We start from the raw sequence: 16,088 nt of genomic DNA, 5'->3' as shown, positions 1-16,088 counted from the left end.
ATTAACTGTGCCAACGGGACAGGATGGGACGTGCCTATTCCGGGAAGGGATCCACCTTTTTTGGGGGAAATGCTGCGTTTCGGAGAGCCACGCCGCTCCGTGGGGCTCCCAGGGGTGGAGTGGGGTGGGATGGGATGGGATGGGATGGGATGGGATGGAATCCATGGGATGGAATTTATGGGATGGGATCCATGGGATGGGATGGGATGGGATGGGATGGAATGATGGGATCCATGGGATGGGATGGGATGGGATGGGATGGGATCCATGGGATCCATGGGATCCATGGGATGGGGCGGGGTGGGGGCGGGATTCCTACTCCCCGCCCCCCGCCGCACCTGCCCCTTTAAGAGCCGGCTCCATGACGTCACGCCCACGGCTACTTTGTAGCGCGGGGTGGGCGGGGCCTGCGCGCGCCCGGCGGAGCCGCGGGGTCTCTTAAAGAGGCCGCGCAGCAGCATCAGGTAACGGGGGTCCCGGGCCGGGGGCTGCGAGGGCCGAGAGGCGAGGCTGTGTCCCGGCTGCTGGTCTCGTCTGGATGCGGCCGCCCAGCGTCCCCCCGAGGCTCTTAGTGCCTCCCCGCCCCCCCTCCGAGGCTATCCCGTGTCCCCATCGTAGCCCTGAACTGTCCCCGTGTCCCCTCTGGACTGTCATCGTTCCTTCGAGCTGTCCCCATGTCCCCCCTGGGTTGTCCGTGTCTGAGCTGTCCCTATATCTTCCCGGCCCGTCCGCCTCCCGGTGACTCCGCACCCCGCCCGGAGCGGGGCTCCGTGCGGCCGAACCGGGTTGGGGGACGCGGGGTCGGAGGGCGCCGGGAGCTGCGGTTGGTCCGGCGGTTGCCGGGGTCGCGGCGTCCACCGAGCTCCCGGCTGCAGCGGTGCGGCGTGTTTGTCCTCGTGAGATGAGTGAGCACATTCCCACGCGAGTCCCCCGGGAGGATCCAGGGATTCTGTGGTTGTTTTGTCCCGAAAAGTGCCGCCGCCCCCGCGGGGCTGGGGCTCCCCCGGACCGGCAGATCCGCAGCACCCTCCGGTTCCAGCGGATGGGGACACTCAGACACCTCTGTCTCCCCTTGTCACCCCCACCTGGCAGCTCCTTCTTTCTCTCCGTGTCACCCCAGCTGACCCCGGTGCATCCCCGGAGGAATCCTACCCCCGAACCCACTCGTGTCCGGCCCCTCAGGCCGATTAGGCGGATTTCCTAGCCGGGATCCTAATCCCGCTGCCCCGTGCCCGCTTATCCCGCCTGCGCCCGGGACCCGGCTTAGCCCCGGGCGCGGGCGGGTGGCGGCGAGCGCGGCGCGGCGGGGAGTGCGCGGCTCCCCGGGCCCCGGGGAAAAACGAGGGGCAAGTCCGGGGCTGGTGGTGTCCCAGGCTGGCGGTGACCGGGGAGCCGCCCCGGAGCTCGGTTCTCCCGGGGCGTGGGCGGGTGCACCGGGCGGAACGCTGCGGGTTGGGTCGTGCCGCCGCCGCCACCGGGCTCGTCACTGAGCCGCCCTGGCAGAGCTTTGCTGCCGGGCCCCGGAGCTGCTGGCCCCGCTCCAGGGGTGGGTAAATTCCCGGGAACTGGCAGAGATGTGGCTGCTACCCCCGTGGGATACGGGTGTCGGAGCTCGAGCCCGCTGCACCGGAGCAATTTCGCTCCTCGGCTCATGAGAGCCCCTCCCACATCCCTCTCACGGGGAAACTGAGGCACGGGCAGGTCTCAGCCTCTCCCGGGCTGCCCAGCTCGCCCGGAGCTACTCCTGGGGTGCTGGACTGCTCCCTGTGCCCGGCATGGGCAGCGAACCGTGCTGCTGGCTCCTGGAGAGAGCTCGTGCCCAGCTCTGGTGCTTTTGCTTTAGGAAATAATGTGATTTGAGCCTTTAGCTCCGGAAAGGAGCTTTGCTGCCGGAATGCCGTCCGGCTTCTGCCGGCCCCGGAGCTCAGCCCTGTGCCCGGCACCGTGCCCGGGGTGTGATAAGCCCCGAAGCAGAAGGAAGTGAGAGCCCAGCCGCCGCCCCCAGCTCGGGGCTGCCCCCCCTGCTCTCACCCGCAGCCGGAGCCGAGGTGGGCCCGCGACCCCCGCGATGGCGGTGGGCACCCAGCTGGGGCTGCTGCTCTGGAAGAACTTCACCTACCGCCGGCGGCAGCGGGTGAGTGGGCGATTGGGATGGGGCTACCCAGAGCCGCAGGTGCCTGGCACAGGGGCAGGCAGAGCCCCGGGCACTGATTCGGACCGGGATCCCACCAGCCTTGCGTGTCCCCCAGATCCAGCTGGCTATCGAGATCCTGTGGCCCCTCTTCCTCTTCCTTATCTTGATCTCAGTGCGGCGATCCCACCCTCCCTTCAAGCAACATGAGTGTGAGTGCCCCCCGCAGGACCCCCTAAGCCAGATAAGACCCCTCTGTGTGCCCCGGTACGGGAGCCCTTCGCGATGACAGCGGGGGGACCCTGTGGTCACAGGGTACTCGGGTGTGTGTGGGGTCCCCTGAACCTGCCTCCCTCTCCCTCAGGCCACTTTCCCAACAAGGCGCTGCCCTCTGCGGGGACCCTGCCCTGGCTGCAGGGCATCATCTGCAACATGAACAACCCCTGCTTCCGGCACCCCGCGGCAGGAGAAGCCCCTGGCGTGGTGGGAAACTTCGATGGCTCCATGTGAGCGCGGGGCTGGGGAGCTGCGGGGCAGAGCGGGGCTGGCCCGGGGTCTCATTGCCCACCCATGTCCCGTGTCACAGCGTCTCCCGTCTCCTGACCGAAGCCCGGCGGGTTCTGCTCCGCGGGCACGGGCAGCGGCTCCTGCGCAGCTTCGCCCGGCTCCTGCCCGCCCTGCGCCGGCTCCGGGACAGCGGGAACCAGCGGAGCGGTGAGCACCGGGGGCGGGGGGTGCCGGGGGAGCCAGACCCCTTGTCTGACCCCTGCTCCCCCAGCTCTGCCGGTGAGGGAATACTTGAGAGAGGATGAGACTTTCTCCCGGTTCCTGCGGACCAACACATCTCTGCCCCCGGCGCTGGTGGATGAGCTGATGGGGGCTCGGCTCAGCCCCCGCATCGTGAGTGTCGCCGCGGTGCCCACTCCCGGTGCCCGCTGCCGGTGACCGCATCACGACTGCCCTCTCCTTCCAGTTCTCCTTGGAGAGCATTCGCCTCCCGCTGAAGGCCCTGGTCTGCAACGCCTCGGTCCTGGGGGGCTTCCTGGTGGGCGGCGACGCCGACTCCACACAGAGCCTGCAGCAAGGACTCTGCGCGCTGCCCAGCTCCCAGCTCCGTGCCGTGGAGGGCTCCTTCCTCTCCCAGATGGACTTCCCACGACTGCTGGCGGTGAGCCTCCAGCGCTGTCGTGTGCTGGAGGGCAGCGAGGCAGAGACCCCTGGCCTCCCTGCCAGGGCTGTGACCCCCTTCTCATGCCCCTTGTAGGAACAGCTGAGCTCAGAGTTGAGCGGAATCGCTGGCACCGTGGAAGCTTTGGGCAGCTTCCTGCGGGATGCAGCATCCCTGATGGAGGAGGTACGCCCCTCTCCTGCCCCCTGCCCACCCCCACCGTGCCCCTGTCTCCCACTGCCCCTCTCCACTGTCATCCCACTCTCCCCAGGTCTCCTCCATGACCAGCCTGGCCGAGCTGCGTCAGGAGATTGAGGGGCTGAGGGTGCCCAACACCAGCACGGGAGCCTTCACAGCCCTGTCACACATTGCCTGTGGGCACCCCGAGGGCGGGGGGCTCAGGATCCCCTCCCTCAACTGGTACGAGGACAACGATGTCAAAGCCTTCCTGGACCGTAACAGCTCGGAGCACAGACCTGTGGCCTCAGGCAGCACCAGTGAGTGGGGGGCTGTGAGAGGCTCAGCCAGGGGCTGCGGGGGGCAGGGGGGGCCGGTGGTGGGGGGCTGGTGGTGAGGGCTCAGCTCTGCACCCCCAGGTCCCTTCTGCCGGGAGCTGCTCCGCAGCCTGGAGTCCAGCCCCCTCTCACAGATCTTCTGGCGGGGGATCAAGCCCCTCTTTGTGGGAAAGATTCTGTACACCCCACCTGGGCCTGGCCCCGACAGTGTCATGGCTGAGGTGAGTAGGGGCTGCAGGAGGGCTGGAGGGGCTTGGGGGGTTCTCATCCCAAACCTGTCTCACCTCCTTCACACAGGTGAATCGGACCTTCCGGGAGCTGGCGGTGCTGGGGGAGTTGGGGGGTGCCTGGCAGGAGCTGGGACCCCGAATTTACACCCTCCTCAACAGCAGCCTGGAGATGCAGGTGCTCCAGGTGGGTGACCCCAGACTCCTCCATTGGGAATGGGGTTGCTGTGGGGTGCAAGATGGGCTGTGCTGGGGTGCGAGTGGCCAGGAGTGGGGTGGGCTGCAGCTGGAGAAGGGTGGGATGCAGATGGAGCAGGGTGGGCTGCATGGCCTCCCATACCCTGGTGCTTTGCAGGACCTGCTGCTGGCCCCGAGCACAGCCCAGCTCCTGGATGGGTTCCTCAACGGCACCTCCTGGAAGCTGCCAGAGCTGGTCACATTCCTGACAGGGCCAGCCGGGGGACCAGGCCTCACCTGGCACCAGGTGTACGTTGATGTGGACACAGTCCTGAGCATGCTGTCACAGTTCATGGAGGTTTGTGTCACCCTGCTGTGGGCAGGCTGGCCCCTTGCACCGCCCGTGCCCGCTGAGCCCTACCTGCCCTCCCACAGTGTGTCTGCCTGGACAAGATCGAGGCAGTGGCCACCGAGGAGCAGCTGGTAGCCCGAGCCCTGGAGCTGCTGGAGGAGCAGCAGTTTTGGGCAGCAGTGGTCTTCCAGCCCCCCATCAATGCCACAGCCCCCGGACTGCCACCCCACGTCCGCTACAAGATCCGCATGGACATTGATGACGTCACGAGGACCAACAAGATCAAGGACAGGTTGGGGGATGCCCTCCCTCTCTGTCTCCTTGGCCACCCTGTGCTCATTGCCAGGGCATCCCTGCTCCCAGCACCGTGCTCTGCCCCCAGGTTTTGGGACCCAGGCCCTGCAGCTGACCCCTTCAGTGACCTGCGCTACGTCTGGGGGGGCTTCGTGTACATTCAGGACCTGGTGGAGCAGGCGGTGGTGCGGGTGCAGACTGGGGCTGCCCCACGGACAGGGGTCTACGTCCAGCAGATGCCCTACCCCTGCTATGTGGATGATGTGTGAGTGGGCAGGGGCAGCCCCAGACCCTGGGACAGTTGGGTGACCCCCCTGCTGCAATGGGGGACACATCCAAGCATCCTGCAGCACGGCTGCGCTGGGGAGGTGGCACAGGGCTGGTCATGCCCTGGTGTCCCTGGCACAAGAGTGGCCCAGGAGTGTTGAGCTAAGGGTGGAATGGCTGGTGGTATCTCCCCAGGTTCTTGAGGGTCCTGAACCGCTCACTGCCTCTCTTCATGACTCTGGCCTGGATCTACTCAGTGGCCATGATCATCAAGGGGGTGGTGCACGAGAAGGAGACGCGTCTCAAGGAGACCATGAAGACCATGGGGCTGAGCAGCGGGATCCTCTGGCTCAGCTGGTTCCTCAGCAGCTTCATCCCCTTCCTCCTCAGCTCTGCCCTCCTTGTCCTCATCCTCAAGGCAGGTTGCAGGTCTCAGGGGACAGCATGGGTGACACAGGGAACATCAGGGCTGGGAGCCAGCACGGGAGGCTCCACAGGCTCCAACCTGCCTCCATCCACAGCTGGGAAACATCCTGCCCTACAGTGACCCAGCAGTCATCTTCCTCTTCCTCGGCACCTTCTCAGTAGCCACCATCAGCCAGTGCTTCCTCATCAGCACCTTCTTCCCCCGTGCCAACCTGGCCTCGGCGTGCGGTGGCATCATTTACTTCTCACTCTACCTGCCCTACGTGCTGTGCGTCGCCTGGCGCGACTACATCACCTTCCCAATCCGTGTCCTGGTGGTGAGCCCGGAGCTGCCCCTCTGCAATGCCCCTGCTGCTCTGGGTGGGGGTTTTGGGCTGCACCCCCCAAGCCAGTCCTTGCCCTCACTGCCTTTCTGGCTGTCCTCAGAGCCTGCTGTCCCCCGTGGCCTTCGGCTTCGGCTGTGATTACTTCTCCCTCTACGAGGAGCAGGGCGTGGGCATCCAGTGGCACAACCTGGCTGCCAGCCCCGTGCCAGGAGACCCGTACAGCTTCGCTGCAGCCATGGGGCTGCTGCTGCTGGACGCTGTCCTCTACGGCCTGGCCACCTGGTACCTCGAGGGTGTCTTCCCAGGTGAGTGCAGCTCCCCTGACCCCCAGCTGCCACTCAGCCCTGGCCCCACTTAACCCCTTCTGCTGCAGGTCAGTACGGGATCCCCAAGCCCTGGAATTTCCCCTTCCTGAAGAGCTACTGGTTTGGAGAGTCATCCTCATCTGGGCACTCCCTGTACCACACCAGCCCCCACACTGCACCCCAAGGTGAGTCCCTGCCCACCCTGGAGTGCATGGCTGAGGGCAGTGGCCATGGAGCCCTCCAGCCCAGGTCTTGCTCCCCAGTGGAGGGTCCTGCACCCCATGGCAAGGGGTCCTGCCCCCAGCGAGGGGTCCTGGCCAGGGATGTGACCCCTTGGTGGCTTCCAGTGCTGGTGGAGGAGCCGCCTGCCGATCTCCAGCCCGGCGTCTCCATCCGCAACCTGGTGAAGGTCTATGGCAGCAGCGGCCGTGCGGCCGTCAACGGGCTGAGCCTGGACTTCTACGAGGGGCAGATCACCTCCTTCCTGGGCCACAACGGCGCTGGGAAGACCACCACCATGTGAGCCACCACAGAGGGGCTGCATGGCCATGGCTGGGGACAGGAGCTGAGCCTGACTCTGTCCCCACCTGGTCCTCACACAGGACAGGGTACCCTGGCCCCAAGCCTTGCTGCCCCTGTGCTCCATGTCCCACTTTTCTCACCATTTCCAGGTCCATCCTGACTGGCCTTCTGCCCCCCACCTCGGGCACTGCCTATGTTCTGGGCTGGGACATCTGCTCCGATATCGACAGCATCCGCAAATCCATGGGCATGTGTCCCCAGCACAACGTGCTCTTCGACATGTAGGCAGGGCTGGGGTGGTGTGGGGAGTGATGCAGGGTTGTCTCCCTCCATCCCTGTGCCCCTCACCCTGCCTTTCCCCCGTCCCCACAGCCTGACGGTGGAGGAGCACGTCTGGTTCTACGGGCGGCTGAAGGGGCTCTCGGAGAGGCAGGTGCAGGAGGAGATGGAGCAGCTGCTCCAGGACACGGGGCTGCCCCACAAGCGCCGGGAGCAGACCAGGAACCTCTCGGGTGCGTGTGGGGGTCGGGCTGGGTGCCTGAGCGTGGCTCGCTGGCTCCGAGCCTCCCCAACGCCTCCCTCTGCAGGCGGGATGCAGCGGAAGCTCTCGGTGGCCATCGCCTTCGTGGGCGGCTCCCGGGTGGTCATCCTGGATGAGCCCACGGCCGGCGTCGACCCCTTCTCCCGCCGCAGCATCTGGGAGCTGCTGCTCAAATACCGCAAAGGTCAGGGCTGGGAGCCCCCGCTTCACCCTCTGAGCCCCCCAGCCTGGGGCGAGCGGGGGGGTGTGCTGGTGGGGAGAACCTGCAATGGGGGGGTCCAGCAAGGGGGTCAAGCCCGTTCCTGGTCCCCAGGCCGCACCATCATCCTGTCCACCCACTACATGGACGAGGCAGAGCTCCTGGGGGACCGCACCGCCATCATCTCACAGGGCCGGCTCTGCTGCTGTGGGTCCCCCCTCTTCCTCAAGGCCAGGCTTGGCACCGGGTACCACCTCACCCTGGTGAAGCGGGACAGGAGCGGGACAGGCGGCAACACCGGCACTGTCCCCGGTGTCACCAAAAAGGTGGGACCCTCAGTCCTGTGATCATCCCCCAAAGGGCAGCCAGTGTCTCCATCCTGGATATTGGGGAGCACTGGGGGCCAGGTCCTGCTGTGGGGTGCCAGGCTCCAGCCACCCTTTGCTGCAGGATGGCAGTGACTCGGAGCACAGCAGTGACACGGGCCTGGGCAGCGAGCGGGGCAGTGATGCCAGTGCCGTGGGTGAGCCTTTTGTCCCCTCACAGTGTCACCCCCAGCTGCTCCCCCAACACCCCAGGGAGGCTGGGGGTGCACAGCCCCGCATCTGGCCCCTCTCCCCCTTTTATTGGAAGTGCAGAAGGAGATCCCCATCCCCTCCATCTCCCCTGGGGACACTCAGGCTGGGATGCCAGGCACACAGAGCTGTGGCCAGCTGTGCCAGCCAGTGGCTCCTGCCCTGGGTTTCCAGCCCTCCCCATCCCTCCAGATGTGGCCCAGCTGTCAGCGCTGATCCAGAAGCTGGTCCCTGGCTCCCGGCTGGTGGAGGACATCGGGCACGAGGTGCTCTTTGTCCTGCCCTACAGTGGGGCCAGGGACGGGGCCTTCGGGGAGCTGTTCCGTGAGCTGGACGCACGCCTGGGGGAACTGGGGGTCTCCAGCTACGGCATCTCTGACACCACCCTGGAAGAGGTACCCTGGGGGGCTGTGGTCAAGAGGCTCCCAGGGTGCTCCTGACCAGGGGGTTTCCCTCACTGGGCTGTGGGTGCTGGTGTGTGTTTAACACCAGCCCTCCCACACGCCCAGATCTTCCTGAAGGTGGCCGAGGACACAGCGCTGGACACTGACACCACGGGTAAAACCCCTCAGTCCTGGCTGGAGCTGAGCTCTGGGATGCAGGGAGGGCTGGGGAGGTGCTCAGCAGCCCAAAGCAGAGGAGTGGGGTGTCCCCAGCACCCTGCCAGGGCTAGGGGCCCTGCTGGGAACACCTGTGGATGCAGAGTGGTGTCACAGCCTGTCCCCTTGGTCCTGCCCTGGCATCTTGTCCTCATTTTGTCAGGCACCATGAAAGGAGCAGCTCCTGGCGAGATGGGGGATGGGGATGTGGCCGATGGAGAGATGGGTAAGGATGGGGGAGGTGGGACCCCTGAGCTGCTGCTGAGGGCTCCCCACCTCCAGCCCCTGGGCTGGGGTGATGGCACGTGTCCATCTGGGTGGCTGTCCCTCCAAGCAGGCATCCCTTCAGGCACGTGTCCCTTCAAGCAGGGGGATACTCAGGGACCCTCGTGCAGCATAGCTACCTCCCAGTTTTGGGGTGTCCCCAGAGCAAAGATCTGGGATGAGGATGGATTTGGGGAAGCCCAGTTCTGCGCAGGAATTGGGATGGGATATGAAATCCCAGGGGGGGAATTCAAGAGGAGAACTCTTGAGGGAGAAGTGGGGTGGGGACAGCCACGGGAGCCTGGGGGGGCTGTGGTGGTTTGGGGCACCAGCTCTGCCCTGGGTGGGCACTGGTAGTAACCCCTCTCTCCTCTCCTTTACATTGAGCCAAAGGAGCCCGGCGAGGTAGGAGCTGGGGGCAGTTTGGGGGGGCTGGGGGCTCCTGCATGCAGCACCCCGTCCCTGCTGGGGTGGGGGGGCGCCCCTGCCAGCAGCCTGTCCCCCCTCACCCCGCCTGGCACGAGTCCCTTGCCAGACCCGTGTGTGTCCCGGCAGCGGAGGAGCCCCGGGAGACGGATCTGCTGCGGGGGGCGGCGGGGCAGGCGTGCGGGAGGGTGCGGGGCTGGGCGCTCACCTGCCGCCAGCTCCGCGCTCTCTTCACCAAGAGGATGCTCCACGCTCGGCGCAGCACCCGCGGATTCTTCGCGCAGGTGGGGCCGCGGGGTGGGGATGGAGCAGGACACGGGGCAGGGTTGGGCAGAGCCAAACCTCATCCCCCCGGCCTCCTCAGATCGTCCTCCCCGCCGTCTTCGTCTGCGTCGCGCTGCTCTTCAGCCTGATCGTGCCGCCCTTCGGGAAGTACCCGCCGCTGCAGCTGCAGCCCTGGATGTACGGGCAGCAGTTCACCTTTTTCAGGTGTGTCCCCAGCCCTCTGCCCGCCGTGTCCCTGGTCCCCCACTGCCACCAGCTCACTCCTGTGTCTCCCGACAGCAACGACGCCCCGGGAGACCCCGACACAGTCCGGCTGCTGGAGGCGTTCCTGGCTGAGCCCGGCTTCGGCACCAAGTGCATGAAGGAAGAGGGGAAGGCGTGAGTGTCCTCGGAAGGACGGGGACAGCCGGGGCTTGTCCCCCACCCCAGTGCCCACCTGCCCACGGAGCAGCTCTGCCACCTGGTGTGACGCTGTGGGACCCCCCAGCATGCCCACGGTGGGTCCCGGTGCCCCTGGCTCACACCAGGCTGGTAACGGGAGTTTCTCTCTCTGTCCCGGTGCCCAGGGCAGGGCTGTGCCCACCGGCTTCCCACCCCGATGGCTTCTCCACCCCCTCGGCCCCCCCATCCCTGCTGGAAGTGCTGCAGCGTGGGAACTGGACACGGGCCAAGCCGTCCCCCCCGTGCCAGTGCAGCGGGCCAGGGGCACACAGGATGCTGCCTGAGTGTCCTGAGGGGGCCGGGGGGCTCCCACCACCCCAGGTAACCCCCAGCCTCGCAGGGGCAGCCCCAGGGCTCTGTCACTGCTGGCTGTGGGGGCAGGTGGTGCTCTGGGATGCCACAGGGCTGGGTATCCATCCAGCCCCTCTGTCCATCCTGCAGGTGCAGAGGGGCACAGGGGACGTCCTTCAGAACCTGACGGGCAGGAACATCTCTGACTACCTGGTGAAGACCTATCCCCAGATCATCCGTCAGGAGTGAGTGCTGGGGCTGGGAACACCAGGGACACTGCAGGGGCACTGTGGGGACACCAAGGGAACACCCCAGGGACACCTGGGGGAAGGGGACACTGCTGGGGACACGTGGCTGGGTGGGCAGGTGCTGCCCTAATGTCCCCTCAGGGGGTTTCTCTCTCCTCTGACTCCCCCACCTCATTTCTTTCAGGCTGAGGAACAAGAAGTGGGTGAATGAGCAGAGGTGAGCTGGGCAGGGGCTGGGGACTGGCACAGCCAGGAATGGAGGGAGACAAGAGATCCCTGGTGGGTTTGGGGAGAGCCTGAGTGGTCCCTGGGCAGAGCCATGATCCAGATGCCTTCAGCCCTCTGCTGTGTGTCCCTCACTCTGGCACCCGGGCGAGTGGAGGGTTGAGTTTGCACAAAGGTGGCAGTGGGGAATGGGTGTCAGGTTTCACAGAATTGTAGAATCTCCAGGGGTGGAAGGGACCCAGGTGGATCCTCAAGCCCAGTTCCTGGCACGCTGGCAGTGGGAGTCTCTCTGGCAGGTTTGGGAGCCCCGTTTCTCCTGCAGGTACGGCGGCTTCTCCCTGGGTGCTGGCAGCTCCCAGGCCCTGCCATCAGCAGCAGAGGTGGATCAGGCGGTGCTGGAGCTCCGGGTGCTGCTCAACATCACCCTGGTACAGCCGGACTCAGCCCCTGGCTCGGCTCTGGGGTCCCAGTGCTGGGAGACCCCTCCTCACCCTGTGTTCCTGCACCCAGGGCAGCCCCTCGGATCGGCTCCTGGCCAACCTCAGCCGCTTCATCGAGGGTTTGGATGCCCGCAGGAATATCAAGGTGTGCCCAGGGCTGGGGGTGCCTCAGAGGGGAGAGCTGGGGACAGCAGGGATGTGACAGCGGTGTCTCCTCAAGGGGTGGAGCAGCCCAAGAAGGACTGAGCGTGGCTGGAAGGGAGCAGGAGCCCGGTGGGGATTGGGAGTGCTCCTGGTGGGAGTTGGTGCTGCAGGCACAACCAGGGGCAGTGCCAGGTTGGGTGGGGGGCTCTGAGCTGCCCGGCCCTCCCCATGCTGCAGGTTTGGTTCAACAACAAGGGCTGGCACGCCATGGTCTCCTTCCTCAACGTGGCCAGCAATGGGCTGCTGCGAGCCCGGCTGCCCCCCGGCACCGACCCCGCGCGCTTCGGCATCACGGCCACCAACCACCCCCTGAACCTCACCAAGGAGCAGCTCTCCGAGGCCGCCCTGTGAGTGTGGGGATGGGGGTCCCACAGCCCCCTCCGGCCCCCGCTGAGCTCTCCCCTCCTCGGCAGGATGGCCACCTCTGTGGACGTGCTGGTCTCCATCTGCGTGATCTTCGCCATGTCCTTCGTCCCGGCCAGCTTCGTCGTCTTCCTCATCGAGGAGCGGGTCAGCAAGGCCAAGCACCTTCAGTTTGTCAGCGGGATGAAGCCCATCACCTACTGGCTAGGCAACTTCGCCTGGGACATGGTGGGGATGGGGATGGGGACAGGGATTAGTTCCAAGGGGTCTGGTCCCACCCCTGACCCCTTTCCTTGCTTTTCCATCCCCTCAGTGCAACTACCTGGTCCCCGCGCTGCTGGTCATCCTCATCTTCCTCTGCTTCCAGCAGGAATCCTACGTGTCCTCGGCCAACCTGCCCTCCCTGGTGCTGCTGCTGCTGCTCTACGGGTGATGGGGCAGCAGAGCCCAGCAGGGGCAAGGGGGTTGTGGGGCTGGGGGCAGCCGGGGTGAGGGGTTGTGGTGCTTGGGAGGGTGGGTGCACTCTCAAGCCCCCCAGGCTGGGAGGTGCACCTCAGCCAGCCCCTGCTCTCCCCCCTGCAGGTGGTCCATCACCCCCCTGATGTATCCAGCCTCCTTCCTCTTCAGCATCCCCAGCACTGCCTACGTGGCCCTGACCTGCATCAACCTCTTCATCGGCATCAATGGCAGCGTGGCCACCTTTGTGCTGGAGCTCTTTGTGGACCAGGTGAGCCTTGGCATACCCTGCACCCCCGTCAGTCCCCTCCAGTGCCAGTGCCAGTGCCAGCTCCCCCACCCCTCTCTTTGCTGCCCCATCAGAACCTCAATGACATCAACCGTGTCCTGAAGAAGGTTTTCCTCATCTTCCCCCACTTCTGCTTGGGCCGAGGCCTCATTGACATGGTGAAGAACCAGGCAATGGCTGATGCCTTTGAGAGGTTTGGTGAGTCCGGGGGTGTCAGGGCTGCTCGACCCCCCCAAAGCCCAGCACAGGGGTCCCCTATTCCTACAGCCCCTCTGGCTGCTTGCAGGGGACAAGCGCTTCGTGTCCCCCCTCTCCTGGGACCTAGCGGGGAAGAACATGTTTGCCATGGCCATCGAGGGCATCGTCTTCTTCCTCTTCACCCTCCTGCTGCAGTACCACCGCTTCTTCCTGCGCCTGGGGTGAGCGCTGGCCGGGGGGTACAGAATCCCAGAATCCCTGAATCCCTGAGAATCAGAATCCCAGAATCCCTTAGAATCAGAATCACAGAATCACTGGGTTGGAAGAGACCTTTAAGATCATCGAGTCCAACCCAGCCCCAACACCTCAACTAAACCCTGGCACCCAGTGCCACATCCAGGCTTTGTTAAACACACCCAGGGATGGGTGTTAAACACACCCACCACCTCCCCAGGCAGCCATTCCAGAACTTTATCACTCTTTCCATAAAAAACTTTTTCCTAATATCCTGCCAAAGTTTTCCTTGGCACAGCTTAAGACTGTGTCCTCTGGTTCTGTCAGTGCTGCCTGCAGAAAGAGACCAACCCCCACCTGATACAGCCACCTTTCAGGGAGTTGCAGAGAGTGATAAGGTCACCCTGAGTCTCCTTTTCTCCAGGCTAAACACCCCCAGCTCCTTCAGTCATTCCTCACAGGGTTTGTGTTCCAAACCCCTCACCAGCCTTGTTGCCTTCCTTTGGATGTGTTCAAGCATATCAATGTCCTTCCTAAACTGCACACAGAGCTGGACACAGTACCCTGGGGGTGCTCAGGGAGGTGGACAGCCCTGGATGTGCCCTTGCCCCTGTTCCCACAGCCCACGGGCTCTGGAACTGCCCTCGCTGGGAGATGAGGACCAGGACGTGGCCAGGGAGCGGGCGAGGGTGGGCAGCATCCCCCCACACGGCCACCTCCTGCTTCTGAAGGACCTGACCAAGGTGGGTGCGTGGGCTGGACCCTGCTGTGAGCTCCAGCCCACCCAGGACCCCTGGCACAGTGGCAGTGACAGGAGGGAGCACCCAGTGCCACCTCTCCTCCATGCAGGTGTACCGGCGCAGGAAGGCTCCGGCCGTGGACCGGCTCTGCGTGGCCATCCCCCCCGGGGAGGTGAGGGACAGATGGACAGACAGACAGCTCTGTGGGCAGGGCCAGGGCTGCCAGTGACCCTGCTCTGCCCCCACAGTGCTTTGGCCTCCTGGGGGTGAATGGTGCTGGGAAAACCTCAACCTTCAAGATGCTGACAGGGGACACAGAGGTGACGCTGGGAGAGGCCTGGTTGAAGGGGCACAGGTGGGTGAATGCAGGGACTCCATGGCTTGGATTCCTCTCCGTGTCCTCACAGCACCTATGTCACCATCTCTGTCCCCACCTGTGCCCTTCCTGGCCCTTTGCCCTGCAGCCTGCTTCATCTTCATCCTCGTCCCTGCAGCTGCTTGTCCCTGTTCCCACAGTATCCCTGGCACATGTCCCCATCCCACAATGTGCTCACCTGTCCCTGCCCCATGCTCACCTGTCCCCATCCCAGAGTGTGCTCACCTGTCCCTGTTCCATGCTCACCTGTCCCTGTCACATGCTCACTTGTCCTCATCCTGTGCTCACCTGTCCCTGCCCCATGCTCACCTGTCCCCATCCCACAGTGTGCTCACCGACCTCCAGTCTGTCCACCAGCACATGGGTTACTGTCCCCAGTTTGACGCCATCACGGACCTGCTGACGGGGCGGGAGCACCTGGAGTTCTACAGCCGCCTGCGTGGGATCCCGGAGGAGGAGACCCCCAGGGTAGGGCCCGTACCCTGTCCTCCCCAGCCCAGGGGGAGCCCCCACCCTCACCCCCTCTGTCTCTCGCAGGTGGCTCAGTGGGGCATCACCGCTCTGGGGCTGGGCCCGCACGCCGACCGGCCGGCGGGCAAGTACAGCGGGGGCAACAAACGCAAGCTCTCCACGGCCATCGCCCTCCTCGGCTGCCCCCCTGTTGTTTTCCTGGTGAGGGGGGCATTGGGAGGCCGCACGGCAGCACCAGGGTCCTGCCCAGGCTGACCCAAGGCCGGGACCATTGCAGGATGAGCCCACAACGGGGATGGACCCACAAGCCCGGAGGTTCCTGTGGGAGCGCATCCTTGGCGTTATCCGGGACGGCCGGTCCGTGGTGCTCACGTCCCACAGGTGAGCCCCCACCAACGGGGAGCACCCTGTTCCTGTAGGAACCCCCCAGGAGGGAGTGTCCCTCCGCCCTGGGGGGCTCACACGTGTCCCCCCAGCATGGAGGAGTGCGAGGCGCTCTGCACCAGGATGGCCATCATGGTCAACGGCCGGTTCCGCTGCCTGGGCAGCGTCCAGCACCTCAAGAACAGGTATCAGATCGGGGGGCTAAGGGGGTCTGCAGAGGGTGGTGGCCGTGGCCAGTCCTCACAGCAGTGTCCCCTCTCCCCGCAGGTTTGGGGACGGGTACACGGTGGTGGTGCGGGCGGGGGGCCCTGGCCCAGCAGCGGTGCAGGCCCTGCTGCAGCAGCACTTCCCCGGCATCGTGCTGAGGGAGCAGCATGGGGGGCTGCTGCAGTACCACCTGCCTGCCCGTGTCACCTCCCTGGCCACCGTCTTCAGCCTTCTGGCCGCCCACCGTGGCCCCTGCCACATAGAGGACTACTCCGTGTCCCAGACCACGCTGGACCAGGTGACAGGGGAGGCAGTGTGAGGGCGTGGGGGCCCTGTCCCACGGTGCTGTCTCTCATCCTGCCCTCCCTGCAGGTCTTCATGCACTTTGCCCAGGAGCAGAGCGATGGGGACGCCGGGGAGGTCACAGCCCCAGGGCAGGATGCGGCCCCCGGCCCGGGGAGGAGGCTGAGCAGATTCCTGGAGGACGACAGCTACCAGGAGAGCGCTGTCTGAGTGGGCCGTGGTGTCCCATGGACCCCCACAGCCCCCTCCTTGGTTGTCACCACAGCACGAGCCAGGGTCACAGGGCTTTGGGAACTGCAGCCCCCCAGAGCTGCAGAGAAGAGGCGTGGGCGCATCCTGCCCGCTGGCACGGTGTCACCATCGCATGGGACAGTGGCTGCTGGGGAGGGCTCAGAGTGCCAGGACAGAGCTGGCCCCGGCTCCCTGCGGTGGGGTTGATGCCCTGTGCGGGGCTGAGCTGGATGGGGGGGTCTGGGGCTGGCCTTGGGACCCCGCTGCTCCCCACCGGCGCCGAGCTTGCTGTAACAGAGCAATTCAATAAAAACCCACGGTACTGCCGGGGGGCTCCACTGCCCTCGCCACAACGCGACCGCGGTGGGGGACAGGGCGGGGGCACAGC

At 65.5% G+C, this 16,088-nt stretch overlaps 1 protein-coding gene across 1 annotated transcript; it reads left to right on the top strand.

The window, feature by feature from the left end:
* Positions 1-422: 422 nt before the first annotated feature.
* ABCA7 (ATP binding cassette subfamily A member 7) lies at positions 423-16,009 on the top strand. The gene is made up of 50 exons (XM_041482497.1): positions 423-464; positions 1,844-2,134; positions 2,250-2,343; positions 2,496-2,637; positions 2,718-2,845; positions 2,910-3,031; positions 3,105-3,299; positions 3,396-3,485; positions 3,571-3,796; positions 3,896-4,035; positions 4,112-4,228; positions 4,397-4,576; positions 4,654-4,862; positions 4,953-5,129; positions 5,327-5,549; positions 5,653-5,874; positions 5,984-6,188; positions 6,257-6,373; positions 6,536-6,707; positions 6,860-6,991; positions 7,083-7,222; positions 7,298-7,435; positions 7,565-7,776; positions 7,901-7,973; positions 8,218-8,420; positions 8,535-8,583; positions 8,788-8,850; positions 9,444-9,598; positions 9,679-9,803; positions 9,879-9,977; positions 10,166-10,361; positions 10,482-10,576; positions 10,764-10,796; positions 11,127-11,232; positions 11,315-11,389; positions 11,626-11,795; positions 11,862-12,039; positions 12,125-12,240; positions 12,394-12,538; positions 12,631-12,754; positions 12,843-12,975; positions 13,611-13,731; positions 13,838-13,900; positions 13,977-14,083; positions 14,431-14,572; positions 14,642-14,776; positions 14,853-14,956; positions 15,052-15,144; positions 15,227-15,464; positions 15,539-16,009. Exons 2-50 carry the CDS (start codon positions 2,069-2,071, stop codon positions 15,677-15,679), a joined length of 6,729 nt encoding a protein of 2,242 aa, XP_041338431.1. The 5' UTR covers positions 423-464; positions 1,844-2,068; the 3' UTR covers positions 15,680-16,009.
* Positions 16,010-16,088: the final 79 nt, after the last annotated feature.

The sequence above is a fragment of the Pyrgilauda ruficollis genome, unplaced genomic scaffold, assembly GCF_017590135.1.
Source record: "Pyrgilauda ruficollis isolate IOZ18807 unplaced genomic scaffold, ASM1759013v1 scaffold115, whole genome shotgun sequence".
Taxonomy (NCBI): Eukaryota; Metazoa; Chordata; class Aves; order Passeriformes; family Passeridae; genus Pyrgilauda; species Pyrgilauda ruficollis.
This window is presented reverse-complemented; position numbering and strand designations above follow the sequence as displayed.

What these genes read in the sequence shown, in the direction of transcription:
- ABCA7 (XM_041482497.1), top strand. Translation starts at nt 2,069, where the DNA reads ATGGCGGTGGGCACCCAGCTGGGGCTGCTGCTCTGGAAGAACTTCACC. An exon ending in CTCGGCTCAGCCCCCGCATC is followed by an intron (nt 3,032 to 3,104) that starts GTGAGTGTCGCC and finishes CTCTCCTTCCAG; the next exon opens with TTCTCCTTGGAGAGCATTCG. An exon ending in GTGGTGCTCACGTCCCACAG is followed by an intron (nt 14,957 to 15,051) that starts GTGAGCCCCCAC and finishes GTGTCCCCCCAG; the next exon opens with CATGGAGGAGTGCGAGGCGC.